At 46.5% G+C, this 16,561-nt stretch overlaps 1 protein-coding gene across 1 annotated transcript; it reads right to left on the reverse strand.

Moving 5' to 3' along the window:
- Nucleotides 1-290: 290 nt before the first annotated feature.
- On the reverse strand, nucleotides 291-14,815 carry LOC135968421 (pregnancy-specific beta-1-glycoprotein 7-like). Its single transcript, XM_065535113.1, has 5 exons — nucleotides 14,683-14,815; nucleotides 9,173-9,532; nucleotides 3,316-3,594; nucleotides 503-607; nucleotides 291-424 (listed from the first exon to the last, which is right to left on the reverse strand). The coding sequence occupies exons 1-5, from the start codon at nucleotides 14,813-14,815 to the stop codon at nucleotides 291-293; spliced, it is 1,011 nt and encodes a 336-aa protein (XP_065391185.1).
- Nucleotides 14,816-16,561: the final 1,746 nt, after the last annotated feature.

Consider the following 16,561-nt stretch of genomic DNA (forward strand, 5'->3'; position numbering starts at 1 on the left):
AGGCACCAGTGTCCCTCTGAGCCAAGACACACCCTTAAGGCCCAGCCAAACCGCTCCTGTGTTCACTGAGTCGAGGCCTGAGGTATTCACCTGTTTCTCCCATCACAGGATGCAGACCCCAAGTCTCCCATGATGAGAGTATCTCCTCACCTTATATTCTTGGTTAAGGCTGTGCCTACCCAGGTTTTCCCAGGGCAGGGAGTCATGGCCAGCTCGGGTGTCCAGAAATAAAAGTGTCTGTACTTGGACGTGAGAGAGACTGAGATGCTTGTCCTCTGGTCGTTTGGATTTTAGCTGGTGGCCTGGTCCACAGAGGAGCCAAAGACACAAAGGACCTCCAGGGTGACTGGGTCACTGGGGATGCTACCAACTCGATCCCGTATTTTACATTCATAGGGTCTTGTGTCATTTCTTGTGACATTTGCTAGAATGAGGATACTGTTTTTACCGGGTTGCTTTAACCTGGGAACTGACCAGGACGCTCTGACCATTTACCCATCACACATAGGTGTAGCCCTGAGTCTTAGGTTCACAGTTAATGCTACAACATTCTTATTCTCCATGGGGTTGAAGTTGTTGCTGGTGATGTAGTACTTGGGCAGCTCCGCTGTGTGGATAACAGAGAGAAGATTGTCCTGTGTGGCACCTTTGATGCCTCCATAGTCATCCTTCAATCAGAGTTGGCATCTCCCACCTCTCAGCCCACTCAAGTCCTTGAAAGTCAGTAGCTGGTGCGTGTGTCACAAGACAGATGCATGATGATCTAAGGGCTCAAAGACTCTGAGGCCTCCTGCTCTGTCTTAGGGAAGCACAGACTTTCTCAAGTGTGAATTGAGCAGCAGTGTTGGGTCATGGACAGACAGGTCAGTGGGACCCACAGCCCCTGGTACCCCTCCCAGTCCCTCTCTAATCAACTGTCTTGCTGGCTCACCTTGGGTTCATTACCTGGAATGTGCAACTGCTGGGCCCCTTCCAAATTCCAACTTACTTTGCCCCCCCAGATATGATTTCTCTGCAGTTTCCACTTCCAAGGACATTCTAGAGATGAGTAATAATGGGACTTCCCATTGTCCTGAAATCCTGAAGATACTGAGCAGCCTGGCCTGGGACTGGATGTTTCAGCAGAAATAAGACAGGGGAGACCAGAGTCAAGCCTGGAGGTCAGTTCAGTCATCAGGCAGTGGAGGTACAAGGTGGGGCAGTTTTCTGCAGGTGTTTCATGATGACTTACTTGAGCCAGTGACCTCCAAAGACAGAGCAGAGTGCAAGGAATGATCTAGAAAGAGTGAAGGGGACAGGCAATAGCTGGTGGCTTAGGAGCGGAACTATGTTCCCTATTCTGGATTCTTTAAGTTTCCTCTCCTTCTGCAGAGGACAGGTGAGGACTATGTGGATCTTTCCAGAAACACATGTGGACATTTGCAAATGCAGAACTGACTGGTGGAAAGGGTGGGAATGAACTTCTGGAAATCTGGTCCTCATGTACTATGTGTGTTTGATGTATATGAGACAAATTTGGGGAGAAGTTTTGCTAATATTTTCTTCCATTGGACACTCTCCTCTCTGATTCCATGGGTTTGACTACTCTAGGGACCTCATGTAAGTGAATTCCAGAGTGAATTTGAGAAGAGAGATGCTGGGAGTGGGGAGAATCAGAAGTTTTTTGTGGGCGTGCAGTTTCTGTTATGCAAGACGAGGAAGTTCTAGAGATCTGCTGTACAGCTCGATGCCTATAGTTCACACAGATTGAGTGTTTCTTATGCATAAGACTTAGGACAAAAAGTGTTTTGGATTTCTGACATTTTTTGATTCTGAAACGTTTGTCACATACTTGCTGGTGTAGCATCCCAAATCGGAAAGATTCAAAACCTAAAATGCTCATATTTGTTTTCAGCATCAGTTAAGTATGCAAAAGTGGGAAGTGATAGGCCAAATACTTTCCTGCCTTTTTTTTTCTTTTTCTTTTTTTCTCTCACCACGTTTCTAGCTTGGTGATTAGTTTTTGGTCGATTCCGTAGTGGTCATGCGGCACTTGTATATTCTTGAAGGCTTTGGGATGTGAGAAATAATGATTGCTATTTTCTACGTCATCAAATCTTTCCACGTTTCCATGATTGCATCTTTTCCTCAGTTTCTGTGTTGTGGCAGTCATTAATAAGAGCCTGTCAGGTCAGATTTAGGACAGGTTTATGTAATTCTGGAAAAAATGTTACTGGGATTCTGGTAGGGGTTGCTTTGAAACTGCAGCTCACTTTGGGTAGTATTGTCTTCCTAACAATATTGATTCTTCCAATCTGTGAAAATGAAATGTCTTTCCATGTACTGATGTTGTCTTTAATGTCTTTCAGTAACGCTCTGTAGTTTTCAAGGTATAACCCTTAGACAGTTTTGGTTAAACTTATTCCAAAATATTTCATTCCTTTTGATGTTAATGTGAATGGAAATTCTTTTCTTAATTTCCTTTCACATTGTTCATTGTTAGTGTATAGTCTAAAGAATGATATAGAAAGAGTGAAGGGGACAGGCAAAAGCTGGTGGTTTTCAAGCAGAAACATATTCCCTGTCCTGGGTTTTAGATTTTCCCTCTCCCTTTGCAGAGGGCAGGTGACTCTTCCCTGATAGCCAGATAGGCTTCACTGGAAAACATATTGCCAGTGCCCCAGGGACCCACTTACCAGGGACTATGATCCTCTGGATTATGAGATTTGTTCCAAAAGTGGCTGAGTTATGTATGAAACAGACATAGACTCCTCTGCATGTTTTAGTGATTTGGGGATAAAGAACACTTGTGCTGATTGCTGGAACTTCCCATCAATCAGCCAAGAAAGCTCTGCCAGTGGGTGAGAGTCTGTGAGGCAGGAGAGCTTGAGGACTTCCCCTGTGTGCTAACAGGTGTACGAAAAAGAAATGGTGGGATCATCCAAGCCATCTGGAGCAAAGAGAATAAAGTCACAGATGATGTTGTCAGAGGGAAGGGAAAATCCTGGTCTGTGGAAGGGCCACAGTGACCCTGTGAGCTAAGTTACAACACTGAAGTCCCAGCCAAATCCCTGCTGTGTTCACTGATCTGGAGCGTGAGACATTCCCCTGTTTCTCCCATCATAACCTGTGGACCCTGAATCTCCCATGACAGGAGCAGCCTCTTCTCTCCCATTGTTGGTCAAGCCTAAGGCTACTCTTTGTGGTCATGGCCAACTTTGATGTCCAGGGGTAAAGGTCTCTGTACTTGCACCCGAGAGGGACTGGGAGGCCTGGCCTCTGGCCATGTGTATTTGGGATGGCAGCCTGGCTCACAGAGGAACAGAAGATACTCACAGACAGGATTCAGGGTGACTGGGTCACTGCGGCTGGAACTCACTGGGCTCTTCATTTCACATTCATAGGGTCCTGCAGTACGCTTTGTGACACCAAATAGAATGAGGGTCCTGTTGTTTTCGGACAGCTGCAACCTGGGACTGATAGGGAGGATCTGACCATTTATCCACCACAGGTAGCTTGCGTTCGGAGTGTCAGGATAACAGGATAAGGTCACAGTCTCCGTGCCCTCCCTGGGGTTTAAGTTGCTGCTGGAGATGTAGGGCTTCGGAGTCTCCACTGTGCAGATAACAGAGAGAAGATTGCCCTGTGTGGCACCTTTGATTCCTCCAAAGACATTTTTCAATCAGAGATGGCATTTCCCACCTTTCAGCCCACCCAAGTCCTTAAAAGCCCATATCAGGTGTGTGTGTTACAAGACAGACGCATGGCAATCTGAGGGCTCAGAGATTGTGAGGCTGCCTGCTTTATATGAGAGAAGCACAGACTTTCTCATGTGTGAATTGAGCAGCAGTATTGGGTCATGGAAAGGCATGGGACCAGCAGTCACAGCCCCTAGTGCCCCTCTGAGTCCCTCCCTCTCCAACTGCCTGCCTGGCCACCCTGTCGTCCTCACCTGGAGCATGCAGTGCTGGAATCTTCTTAGTTTCAGTATTACTTTACCCCCCAGGATATGTTTTATCTGCAGCTTCCCTTTCAAGAACATCCTAGAGATGGATGATAGAACTTCCCATTGTCCTTAAACCCTTTGGGTACTGGGAAGCCTGGCCTGGGACTGGGTACTTCAGCAGAAAAAACACAGGGGAGACCAGAGTCAAGCCTGGGGGTCAGTGCAGTCATCAGGCAGTGGCGCCACAAGGTGGGGCAGTTTTCCCAGTTGTCTCATAGTGACTGACTTGAGCCAGTGACCTCTAAAGATGGAGTCCAGGGAATGACCTACAAAGAGTGATGGGGACAGGCAAGAGCTGATAGCTTTGGACCAGGACCATGTTCCCTGTTTTGTGTCCATGATGTTCCCTTCCCCCTGTAGAGGGAAGGTGAGGACCATCTGGTTGTTTCTAGAAATACATGTGGATATCTGAAAATGGAGAACTGACTGGTGGAAAGGGCGAACATGAACTGATGATGGAAGTCTGGCCTTCACGGACGATATGTGTTTGGTGGCTATTAAAACAATGTTTGGGAAGAAGTCTTGCAGAAACTTTCTGTCATTAGACATTCTACTCTCTGATTCTATGAGTTTGACTACTCGATGTACCTCATCTCAGTGGATTCCAGAGGGAATCAGAGAGTAGAACAGTAGTTTCCAGGAGCTGGGGTCGGGGGAATAGGGCATTGTTCCATAGCTGTGTGGTTTCAGTTAGGCAGGTTGAGGAGGTTCTAGAAATCTCCCGTACAGCTTCATGCCTATAGTTCATACAGATAAAGTGTTCCTTATGCAGAAAGTTTAAAACCAAGTGTTTTGGATTTCTAGCTTCTTTTTTTATTTTGAAGAACATCTTTTCAGCATCACATCAGTGGTCAGAAGCATTGGATTCTGGAGCATTTCAGATTTTGGATTTCTAGATGTGGGATGCTCAATTTGTAATACTGTAATTTTTCCATTAAAAAGTTGTCAGGAGTTTAGACCTCATGTTATATTCTGACTCTAGTAACAGGACCCAAAAATAATTTTGGAGGAAACTTTAAAATGTTGTCATAAGTGGAAATTTTAACTGATGTTTCAAACATCTAAGATCAATTGCTGGTAGTAGTATTTCTCTTGATACCCAATTAAGGTTTAGGTGTGGGGTGAATTCCAGCAGAATCAAATTATGCTCAAAGAAAGATGCCAAAGGTGATTTGAAATTAGCAAGTCCTTAAGTAGAAAGAGTCCCGTTAAAGGGACAGAACTGGCCAGTGTGTCAATTACATAAAGGGAGGAATGATGCCGAATTAAAAGAAGTGATGTGTGTTATGTTAGTAAATATAGAAAGAACTCCCTGTTTCTAATTTCTGTGCAGAGTTAGGAAAAATGGGGAGGAGCCCAAAACAGGTATGTGAAACGCTTTCTTCATTTTCTCTTAACCTCAGGAAGTACAACTAGAGTTTAAGTTTGTGTGAATTAGGAAGACTCTAAGTGAGTCGCCAATGGTTCATGTGTCCCCCACACGAACAACACCAACTTATGAAAATGGCATCATCAGAAGGAAACAATCATATGTGGCACAGGCAGTAAAACCATCAGATAGCAACCTCTGGCCACCTCCAACAGGTCCCCGACACCACCAGTATTCCCATTACGTGTATGTTACAGCCTTGGTAGTTGTCCCACAACTACAAAATTTAAAAATTGCTATTGTCAATAAAAAATGTTAAATATGAAGTAGAATATGTTGTCCCACTTTTTTTCCCCCACTCTTTTTGAACTTTCCTGTTTCAGTTTTGGAAGTTTCTATTGACACATCCTCAAGCTAGGCATTTCTTCCTCAGCTGTGTGCATTCTACCAGTAAGCATCAAAAGCGTTCTTCATTTCTCTAACAGCACTTTTTTTTTTTTTTTTAATTTCTGAGACCGAGCCTCGTTCTGTTGCCCAGGCTAGAGTGCAGTGGTACGGTCTTGGCTTACTGCAAGCTCCACTTTCGGGGTTCACACCATTTTCCTACCTCAGCCTCCCGTGTAGCTGGGACTACACGCGCCTACCACCACGTCTGGCTATTTGTTTGTATTTTTAGTAGAGTTGGGGTTTCACCGTGTTTGCCAGTATGGTCTCGGTCTCCTGACCTCGTGATCCACCTGCCTCACCTTCCCAAAGTGCTGGGATTGCAGGCTTGAGCCACTGTGCCAGGCCATCTCTGAGGGATTTCAATGGGTTGTTGACTTTTGAGTTTGTTCAGCTGTTTACTTACTGTTAGAACAGAGTGACAAATTTCAAGCTTGTCGTATGCCTGATGGGAAACCAGAAGTCTCCAGGAAGTGACTGGAGAATGTGAGCTCCATAGTAGGCTGAGGATGGAGTCACAAGTGAAATGGGTGAAATAAGCCCATTGGCTTTGGAGACTGCAGGCCTGTCCAGCCTCTGACTCCCTGGTGAGTCAGTGCAACGATTCCAACAGTGACACAAAATTAGCACGGTTGACTCCATCTGGCATCTAGTCTCAGGTTGGCTGCCCTCACTCATTCCTGGACATAGGCCAGGCTCACCATGGGAGGAATGTAGTTTATGGTTTAACTTTGAAGAAACAATGATAATAGTTCCTCGATAAAACTAATACCCTTGTTTTGCCCAGGGATTGCCTTTGTAAAACTGGTGAAAAACCATGAGAGTAAGATTATAGGAGGGAACTGAATTCTGCTAAAGTGCAGGCACAGTTTCCACAATCTGTTACTGCTCAAATGTCATTTGGTCAGAGTGTACAAAATTTGTAAGTAATTGTTCCAATAGATAACATCACTATTGTAGAACCTGAGGTTGGTCTTTTGAGATGTTTCTTAGTCTTTGCATTCTGGCAACCTGCTGACCTCATCCATACCCATGACTAATGGCTCAGTCAGTCACGTGGTCCCCACCTAGAGGCGGATTCAAGCACAAACGGATCATTTCCCTCCGCCCGCATGATTCCATCATCAAACAATCAGCACTACCCATTTTTCCGTCCTGTGTCCCTGAAACTATCCTTGAAAATCTCTAACCCGTGATCCACTAGGGAGGCTGATTTAAGTAATAATAAACCTCTGTCCTCCTGTTTGGCAGACTTGGACTCGTTAAAATCTTTCTTTACTGCAAATCACCATCGGGATAAATTGTGTTTTTTTTGTGCAGGAGGCCAGAAGAACTTGTTTGGGAATTATAAGAGTGGATGGAGGAGCTGCCTATCCCTGTCCCACGGTCTTGTCCACAGATCAGCCTCACAAAGGGAAAGATCCCTGGATGGGGATACAGTGGAAGATCATTCTCTTAGTGACCTGGGGACATTGGCTTGAGATGAAGCTTTTCAGGAGTGGCAACTCCAGTTGATTTCTGTGCCTTTCCTATTTCCTGGGAGGTGGGCCAGGTCACAGTGTTAGCAGGAAGGGAACAGAACAGTCAGACTAGTTAGAGGGAGTGTCTGGGGAAGGCCTAGGGAAGGAGGAAGAAGCTGTGCAGGACAGGGCTTGCCAGGTAGAATGAAGTGGGAGGAAGATGAGGGACAGAGAGAAGCCGAGAGAGGCAGAGACAGCATGACAGTGAACAGTGGGGCATACAGTGACTTCAGTGACCCCAGGGACCATGTGCTCCCGACAGTCCAGGACCAGGGAGCCCTGAAAACCCTCCAGTGGCCAAAGAGCTTCAGAGTAACACATGAAGTGGGATGGCTTTAGGGGCAAGAGGAAGTGGGGGGATGAAACGTGGGTGTCAGCCTCTGAAGGACAAGGGACAGGTGTGGCGAGAATTTCCTAGGATTCTGCATCCAAGATCCAGTCTCTAAAGAGGTTATGGATCATTCATTCCTTCATTCAATTCCTTCATTTGTTATGTGAGAGCACCTGAGGGTGTGTCTCTCACTGGACTTGAGCTGGTGCAGGGTGTGAGTGGGGAATGAAAACAAGGCCCTCTCTTTTATCCTGTCATGCCAGTGACATGGACACTATGGGAAACATAGGATTTCAGGTTCAGTGATAGGGGTTAAGATCTGAGGGGGACGCCTGGACATTTTTTGTACTGACTCTGATGGTTGAGACTGGTGATTTAGTTCTGGAGTGCAGACTATTCAGCTGACCATTTGCTCTCACTCCTCTGAGGTTTGGATGCCTAAGAAGAGAGGATTTGAGCCAATAAATTACTACAGGGTCATTGGAATCCAATAAGCCCTCACTTCTGGTGGAGGAGAGGATGGGCCTGTGGCTGCAGACAGACCTCATGTGACCCTGATCTGCCTTTTGTGTTTGTGTGACTCTGGTTCAGTGACTGTGCCTTCCTGTGCCTCAGTTATCTCTCAGTCAAATAAGCTAAATGGCCAATGGACTGTGGCTTTTCATGCTATCTGTGAATAAATTGTAAATTCTTCACAGTCACCTGACCTAATGCTTGGCACAGTGGAGGTGTTCACACAAACAGCATTTATTATTATTCACTTCCATGAGAGAGCACCTTTAGGTCAGATCTCTGTGGACAAGCTGCTGCCAGGTACATTTTCTGTCTTCTGTTTCCGCTTCTGGGGACATTAGACTACCTATGGAGTGTCCTAAGCCCCACAAGGCAGTTGGCTGATGGCCTACAAAGCTTGTCTTTCTGTCCTCTCCACTCTGAGTGTCAGGTGAAGAATGCTCTGTCCTTGACCAGATGAGGTTCTGAGGGCTGAGCCCTGGCTGGTGAGTAGCTCCAGGAGACACAGTCGTCAGACAGCTGGTGAATCCTTTGCCCCAGTAAGCCCTGCCACAACCCAGAAGTGACACAAGCTCCTCAGCTTTATCTGGAGTAATGATTTAGGGATGGGGTCTGGGGTTGAGGCTTCTTGGGCTGAGCTGCTCTGAGAGTATCTCAGGGGTCCTCTTTGGCAAAGCCCTACTCACTTCTCCAGGGTCTTTCTCAGGGTCAAGTTTATGAAGAGGGCATGAGGTGCTTGTCTGAGGCTGATCTCCTCCTGCTGAGCACACGCCCCCCATCAGACTGTCCTTCCTGTGCAGCAAGTGTCTGCAGGGTCTGGAGACAGGAAAGGAATTCTGATCTGTTGAGGTTTGTCTCCTCTGTGTGTGTCCTACACTAAATGCCAAAACCCAAACATGGGACATAATGCAGAGAGGGACACAGGCACAGTCCAGGCGTGACCATCCTGTGTGTGCAAAGTAGAAGTGACCCCGCCCCCCAACACCCAGGGATCATGTGGAATCACTCACCATATAAGGTGAAATGTCCAGTTACTCCTTCAGTCTTGTAACCTCGCTTTATGATTTTTATGGTGTAGGATCCTGCGTCCTTCTGGTTCACACTCTGGATCAGCAGGGATGCATTGGAATATACTCTTTCTCGTCCACTGTATGCAGGCCCAAATATAATTCTTTCAGTGTCTATTATATATGCTGTAATGTAATGGTGGTGGTCCATTATTTGCCCTTTGTACCAGATGTAGGCAGCAGGATTCTTGGTTAAATTGTGCACAAGTAGAAGAACATCATTCCCCTCAGAAATATTGGTTGGCTCAGCTTCAATTGTCACTTGGGCAGTGGTGGGCGAGTTCCAGAAGATTAAAAGTGATGCTAGTAGGTGGAGAGAGCATCAGTCAATATTGAGACCTATGTATTGGGGTGAAAAGATGGGGCCATGCGTCCTGAGAAGATCTCTTCAGTCATCAGCCTTGAAGACACACACGCACACACCCACACAAAATCCACACATACCTCTTTTTGTGTGTGTGTGTGATTGTGTGTTTGTGTCCTACTGTCCTACTGTCCTACTGGGTGAAGGTCAGTGGCATGACCCCATTCCTTCAACACTTCTGACCTCGGTATTTTTCTGTTTGGAATTCTCTTCCCCAGAGGTCTGCACGGCTCCCTCCACACTGCCCTCAGGTCCTGCTCACATCAGGGCATCCTTAGACTTCTTTCCTGACACCTCCTTCAGAGACTCTGGGTTTTCCCTTTCTGACATTTCCCTGCTCTGCTACCTCCGGAGCTCTTGTCAACACCTGACCTCACATTCTAGATCTCTTTGCATGTCTGTCTTCCTCCCCATGAGAGCATGAGCTCCCTGAGGACAGGGACTTTTATGATCTTGGTTGCACCCCAGTGCCTGGGACAGGCTGCAGACTCTTGCAGATGTGAGGGTTCCAAGGGCCCTCCATGCCAGGGCTATTTTGTTTTCTTTCCTCAATTGTTGAGGTTTTTGCTGAGGACAATGTTTCATGCCCTGCTTATATTTTCATTTGAAGTGCAATCTGATAATAGTTATTATTATCATTTTTCAAAATGTGGTGTCCAGTGATGATTAACCAGGAAACAAGAACACTTGAGATTTTCCTTCCTCTTACCAATTCCGGTTCAATGTGATTTTCCTGTTTTGACCCCTGTCCCTCTTGCGTATATTTTTCCCTCTCCAGGCTCCAACAGAGCCTTCTTTCCTGTATTTTTTTTTTTTTTTTTGAGACAGAGTCTCTTACTGTCAGCCAGGTTGGCGTGCAGTGGCACAATCTCCGCTCACTGCAACCTCTGCCTCTTGGGTTGATGCAATTCTCCTGCCTCAGCCTCTCAAGTAGCTAGGATTACAGGAGCACACCACCACACCTGGTTAATTTTTTTGTATTTTTAGTAGAGACGGGGCTTCAGTGTGTTGAACAGACTGGTCTTGAACTCCTGACCTCATGATCCACCCAACTCAGCCTCCCAAAGTGCTGACTTTCATTTTTAAGAACCCCATACTCTCCAGGAGACCCCATCCAATCATTCTGCTTGCTCCTCCTGTCCTCTCCCAGGAAGTTCTCTCCTCACCTGTGAGCAGGAGCTCCTTCCAGGTGATGTGCAGTGTGCAGGGAGGGGCTGAGGGGGCCCCCATGGTCTGTGCTGCCTGTGTGTTCTCCGTGGAGATGAGCCTGGGATCCAGAATCTTTCTGAGCACGACTGTCAGCTGTGCTGTCCTTCCTCCCTCTGTGCTGAGCCTCTTCCCGCGGCAGGAGCACTTCTCTGGTTCATGGGTGGGGTCTGTTCCCAGGGCACCTCTCTGTCCCCGCCCCTCTCAGTCCTGCCTCCTTGTCCCTCCTTCTCTTTTACCTTTTGTCTGTGTGTCAGGTCCTTGGGAATTGTGGAGGCCTCTGCCTTTTTCAGCAGTGATTCTGTCACCAATCCTCAACACACACTATGTGCAGAAACACAAACACACACACAAAAGAGACACACACAGACACACACGGTCACACACATACCCTGTAGGTTGGGCAAGCACAGTCCTGGGTCTCAGCCTCCTGCTGTCCCCATGGGTCTGGGTCGGGGTGCACATTTGTGCCCTTTGCCCTCTTTCATCCCCATCTAGCCCTCCCCTTCAGTGCAGGAGGCTGGAGCTGCACCAGGTTCCTGTCACAGGGATACCCCATTGTGCTGTGGGTGAGCTGTGTGTTGCCTAGTGACAGGGACCATTCCTTTCTCTAATTGTGTCTAGCTTGACTGCAGCTTCCAAGGATGGACATTCAGGACCTGGGTGTCCCACAGGAAACTGTCCTTCCTGGAGGTGTGCACGGTGAATCTCTCATGCCTGTTGGGAGGAGAGGCCTGTGCTGGTTGCTCAGTGGGGGCTGTGAGTCCCATGGTCAAAGGACAGTTCTCAGTCACTCCATTGCTCCCTGGGGACTGGTGGCTGAGCTAGGACTCAGGGTTTCTCATTTCTTCCTGACCATCTTTTGTGTCCTCTCTTCTGTGCCCAGCTGACTGTACTGTGGTCAGCACAGTACACTTCCCCATGGTGCTGCAGGACGAAGTGGGGAGTTATCCAGGAACCCCGTGGAACATGGCTCGTTGAGACACAGGAAGGGGAGACTGGGACAGAGCAGGGGTTTAGAGCTGGAGAGATTCATCCCGACTTACTCTGTGGTCATGATGGGCTCAGCCCTGCATGCGCTGACATAACCAGGGGTCTATCCTGAGGGTTTTGAATTGGCCAAGCTGCTCTCTGTAGAGGAGGAACAGGCAGTCGCCAGAGATTCTGTTTGGAGGGACATTGGTCACCCCTGAGAGGGCAGGTGAGGGTGAGTTGTGTTCTGGGAGCAAAGAGCAATAATATCCCCTTCTCCTGGCAGGGACACAGGAGAGGTCTGTCTTCCCAAGGGACAGATGGGGGTAGGCGGCCACATCCTGGACGGTGCCTGTGTGTGACCATCACACACGCTTTGAGCCCCACGGGGTGCAGCGGGTAGACAGGTCACGGGGTGCCTGTCTGTTTCCCGGGGAGGCTGTGGGCCCTCAGGCAGCCGCTGTTCTGTGTCAGCGCTAGGCTTGGCCTGGGATGCCCCACAGAACAGGACAGATGGAGCACGGGCGGGCATTTAGGGAGCAGTGACAGAAAGAGTTGATGAGGATGGAGGGAGGTCACGAGGGGAAAGCGTGCAATGTGGCTTCGTGTGCACCATCGCTGCCCTGGGAGATGTCTTTTTAGCTGAGCCCAGGGAAGGAGCAAGCCTGTGGAGCAGGAGCTGCCAGCAGAGGGAGTGGTATTAGATTGGCGGCCGCCAGGTCTGGGAGGAGCTGACAGAGTCCATGTGGGGAGCATGGAGGACGTTGAGGTCTTGGGCCAAGGTGACCCTGGTGAGGGTGGACCCTGCTTGGCTATGGGTTCTGCTGAGGGACGTCGGCCTCCCCTGGGAAGGCTCCAGGCTGGAGGGACTCTGCCGCCCTCTGGTGGACTGGAAGGGAAGTGTGGGTGGCCGAAGTCCCTGCCAGGCTGTGTGTTTTATTCCACAAGGATCTGCACATTTCACTCGAGGTCACACATATGTTATATTACAGCTCCATCACCTTCCAGCCCAGTGAGTCCCATTCTCTGTGGCTCCACGTTCACTGTTCTCCCTCTTTCACAATCGGATGTCCCGAATGCAGATTTTTGTCACCTTCTGTGAGTTTGTGTGTGTGTGTGCAGTAGGCGGCACTGTGTATACCCTGGGGACAGTGATGTCTGGGGCTGAGCACTGCACATGGGCTTGGGAGCTTCCAGCTAACTTGATTGAAAAAGTGATACGTTTCATGGAAAACACTGGGTCAGATGATGTATTCACGGGCTTTAGCTGCTATAACAAACAACTTAGCCTCGGTGAATTAAATAATAGAAATCGATTTTTCACAGTTCTGTGAATTACGTGCTATTTTAACCACTTTAAAATGTGCAATCAAGTGGAATTAACCACATACAGAGTGTTAAGTTCCCATCAACACTGTTTTTCATAGAAAATTTTTGTCATTTTAAAGTGAAACTTTGTATCATTGAAACAATAATAACTCCGTGTATTTTCCACCCTAGACCTTGATCATCTCTACTCTATCTCTATGAATTTGCCTATTCTAGATGGTTCATGTAAATGGAATTTTTTATATATATATATATGTTATTTCGTTTCTGACATATTTCACTTAGCATAGTGTTTCCAAAGTCCATGTATATTCCAGCGGATGTCAGAGCTTCCTTCCTTTTTATGGCGGATTTACATCCTGTTGTATGTGTCACCACATTTGTTTATTGATGTGTTGATGAACACTTGGATTGTTTTCATATTTTATCTTTTATGAGTAATGCTGCAATCAACAGTCCCATGCGAGTATCTATTTGAGTTCCTCCATTCAATTCTTTGGGTACATACCTAGGAATGGATGCTCTTTTATATGAGAATTCTATGATTATCTTCTTGAGGAATAGCACATCTGTTTCTCCTAGTGGCTGTACCTTTTTATACTCTCACCAGCAATGTATGAGGATTCCAAATTCTGCATAAGGCTTTCACTTGTTATTTAACATGTGAAAAGAATGGTAGCCATATTTGTAGGTGTAGTGTGGTATCTCCTTGTGGCTTTCACTTTGTATTTTCCTAATGACTATGATGTTGAGTTTCTTTTCATATCCCTCTTGATGATTTACATATCTTCTTTGAGGAAATGTCTATTTGCGTCCTTTGCCCATTTGTATAAATTGGTGGTTTGTCTTTTTGTTATCCAGTTGTAGCAGTTCTTTATCTATTCTGGGCATGAAATCATTGTCTATGTGATTTGCAACTTTTATGTCTCATTCTGTGTTTGGTCTTTTTATTTTCTTGATAATATCTTTGATGCACAAAAGGCTTGCGTCTTTAGCCCAATTTATCTATTTTTCCTTTTTCTTTCTCATGTATTTGGATCATACCTGAGAATCCATGGCACATTTGAGGTCATTAAGTTTTACCCCTATGTCTTTTTCTAAGATGTTTTTATGGTTATAGATCTTATAATTAACTCACTGATCCATTTTTAGATAATTGTTTGATATGGTTGGAAATACAGTTCTCTAAGTTTATTGTCTTGCATGTGGTTACCTAGTTGTTTCTGCACCTTTATTTGAGGGACAGTGAGCTCCTTAATGAGGAGCACAGAAGACATTGCTTTGGGACACAATGTTGTCAGGGGAGTTGTGTTCATCTCTACTTCTTTATTTTTTGTACAGTTTGGTTCTCTGCTGGACATACTAGATATAGAAGTCTTTGTTCATTCTCTTGGTTCTGGTTTGGCTGACCTGTCAGCTGGAGCTGGAGGACATGCCTTGCAGGGGAGTGACCCCCATGTGAAAGAGCAGGGCTCAGCAGAGTGAAAGCAGCTGAGACCCAGAGAAGCCAGTGAGGTGTGACTCTTAGAAGCCAAAGACCAATAGGTGGGTGTCCTCAGGGGCAAATGGACTGCACTGGTACCCATTCCAGTGGACTGGGGAAAGCTAAGAGGCTTTGGATATTCCATTTTCTCTCTCAGCTCTTCAGTAGGAGATTTGGGCCCTGGGCTGGTACTGTCCTGCAGCAGGGACAGGGTGGACAGGGATGGCTGCATATCAGGCCTAAGTCCATGTCATGCTCTCAGGCATTGCCCCTGAAGATGGAGAATTTTGTTCAGAGGCCCAGCCTGGGCACGTGGGAGGAACCACCTTATTAAAATTAATTTAAGAAAACAGTATGCATGCTTTATTCTTCCAGAATAAGTATTAATGTCATGTTTTACAATGTATCTCTTAAAGGAATGGTGAGAATCATCTACATAATGTATGTTTTAGGTGGTCTTTTCTATAATTGCAGCTTTCACATGTTCTTATAGAAACCATTTCCTTTGGGATCACACAGGCAGTATCTCTGTGTTCATTTCTACTGGGAAATGTTTATGCAGCGTGGAGAGAGTCACGTTTCCTAATGAGAGATGGAAAGCATTTGACTACCAGAAAAAGTGTTGAAATTCTGCTGGTATGATCATGGTGCTGCAGGTGGAGGTCAGTTGAAGGGCGGTGTCCGGCAAAGCAGTTTTGAAAGTCTTTTTTATTTTTATTTTTGTTTTTTTTTTTGTTTTTTACAAAACCATGGGCAGAAGCCACCACCTGGACCCACCACATGTTGAAATGGATGAGGGACAGAAATGGAGCTCAGTAAAGTGAGAATGAAATCCACGAGTGGGGAAGAGGTTTGAGAGGTCAACGGCTGTGAGAGGTGAATGAGTGAATGATGAATGTTCAAAACATCTTCTTTCTCCATAATTAGAGAGCATTTAGTCCCCTGAGCCAGACAGTGTCCAGGCCAGGGGGAGCAGGATGTTGTCAGCTCTCCTGGTCAAAAGTGAGACTCCAGCAGTGTCCAGTTACTTGATCCAGTTTGGGATTTATTCATAGTTTAAAAATGATCCAACAGTATACAGTTTTGAAAACATACAAAAATCCCTATGCTACCATTCAAAGACAGACAAGATGGCCCTAAGATGGTGAGAGAATCAGAATGGGGTTTGGGTTTACATTGTGTATTTTTTTCTCCCAATATCTACAGAATTCCCTACATCAATTTTTTAACATAACCCAGTGGGTGTCATTCCCTTTCACAGTTACAGACATTTCCAGTTCATGGTTACAGACCCTTGGATAACCCACACCCTTTCTGCTGTGAGGTACAGGCAGCCCTGTGACATCACCTCTAAACATGCCTTCTGGGACATCAAATTGCTGATTAAGTAAAAGTCATTTCAGTAGATATTGAAGACCTCCATTTTACCCCTCTCACACTTGTAATTCTTCTACCAGGAGGTGATGGATTTTAGTGGTGATTTGCTTTTATAGATTAGTGTAGATTAATGCATCTGCCAGGGGCAATTTTTGCGTTCGGAAAAGTAATTGGCAAAGTCTGGAGACATTGCTGGTTGTCAGAGCTGCGGAAGGGAGTCCTGCTGGCCTTGAGGGGGTAGAGTCCCCAGATAGTGCTGAACATTCTAGAGTTCACAGAGCCCCAACAGCACGACCACTACAAAGTTCAATGCTGAAGTTGAGTGGAGAGCCCTGATGTGCTTCCCCTAGCTTCCCTGGAGCTTTTTACCTTCCCCTTCCATCAGTCTCTACCACTTTCTCACCTCCTTGAACCTTTGTGCCCTCCGTTTGAACTTTCCCTTAGTTTAAGACCTGCTGTAAACTCTGGACTTCCTTAACCCCTTTCTGATCCTCAGCAGGGTGTCCTCTAGAGGGGATTCTCACCTTTCCTGGAGCTTCCCAGGATCCAGATGCCCCTGCCCTGTGTGGGCACCAGGGATATGGCTGTATGCCTGTGTCCC

Source organism: Macaca fascicularis, chromosome 19 (assembly GCF_037993035.2).
Source record: "Macaca fascicularis isolate 582-1 chromosome 19, T2T-MFA8v1.1".
NCBI classification, from domain to species: Eukaryota; Metazoa; Chordata; class Mammalia; order Primates; family Cercopithecidae; genus Macaca; species Macaca fascicularis.

Coding starts and splice junctions, on each gene's coding strand:
- LOC135968421 (XM_065535113.1), bottom strand. CDS start 14,815: ATGCAGCCATCCCTGTCCACCCTGTCCCTGCTGCAGGACAGTACCAGC. Junction 9,533..14,682: donor TCCCCAGTCCACTGGAATGG/GTACCAGTGCAG, acceptor TCCACCTACTAG/CATCACTTTTAATCTTCTGG. Junction 425..502: donor ACTCAGGGCTACACCTATGT/GTGATGGGTAAA, acceptor TCCTCATTCTAG/CAAATGTCACAAGAAATGAC.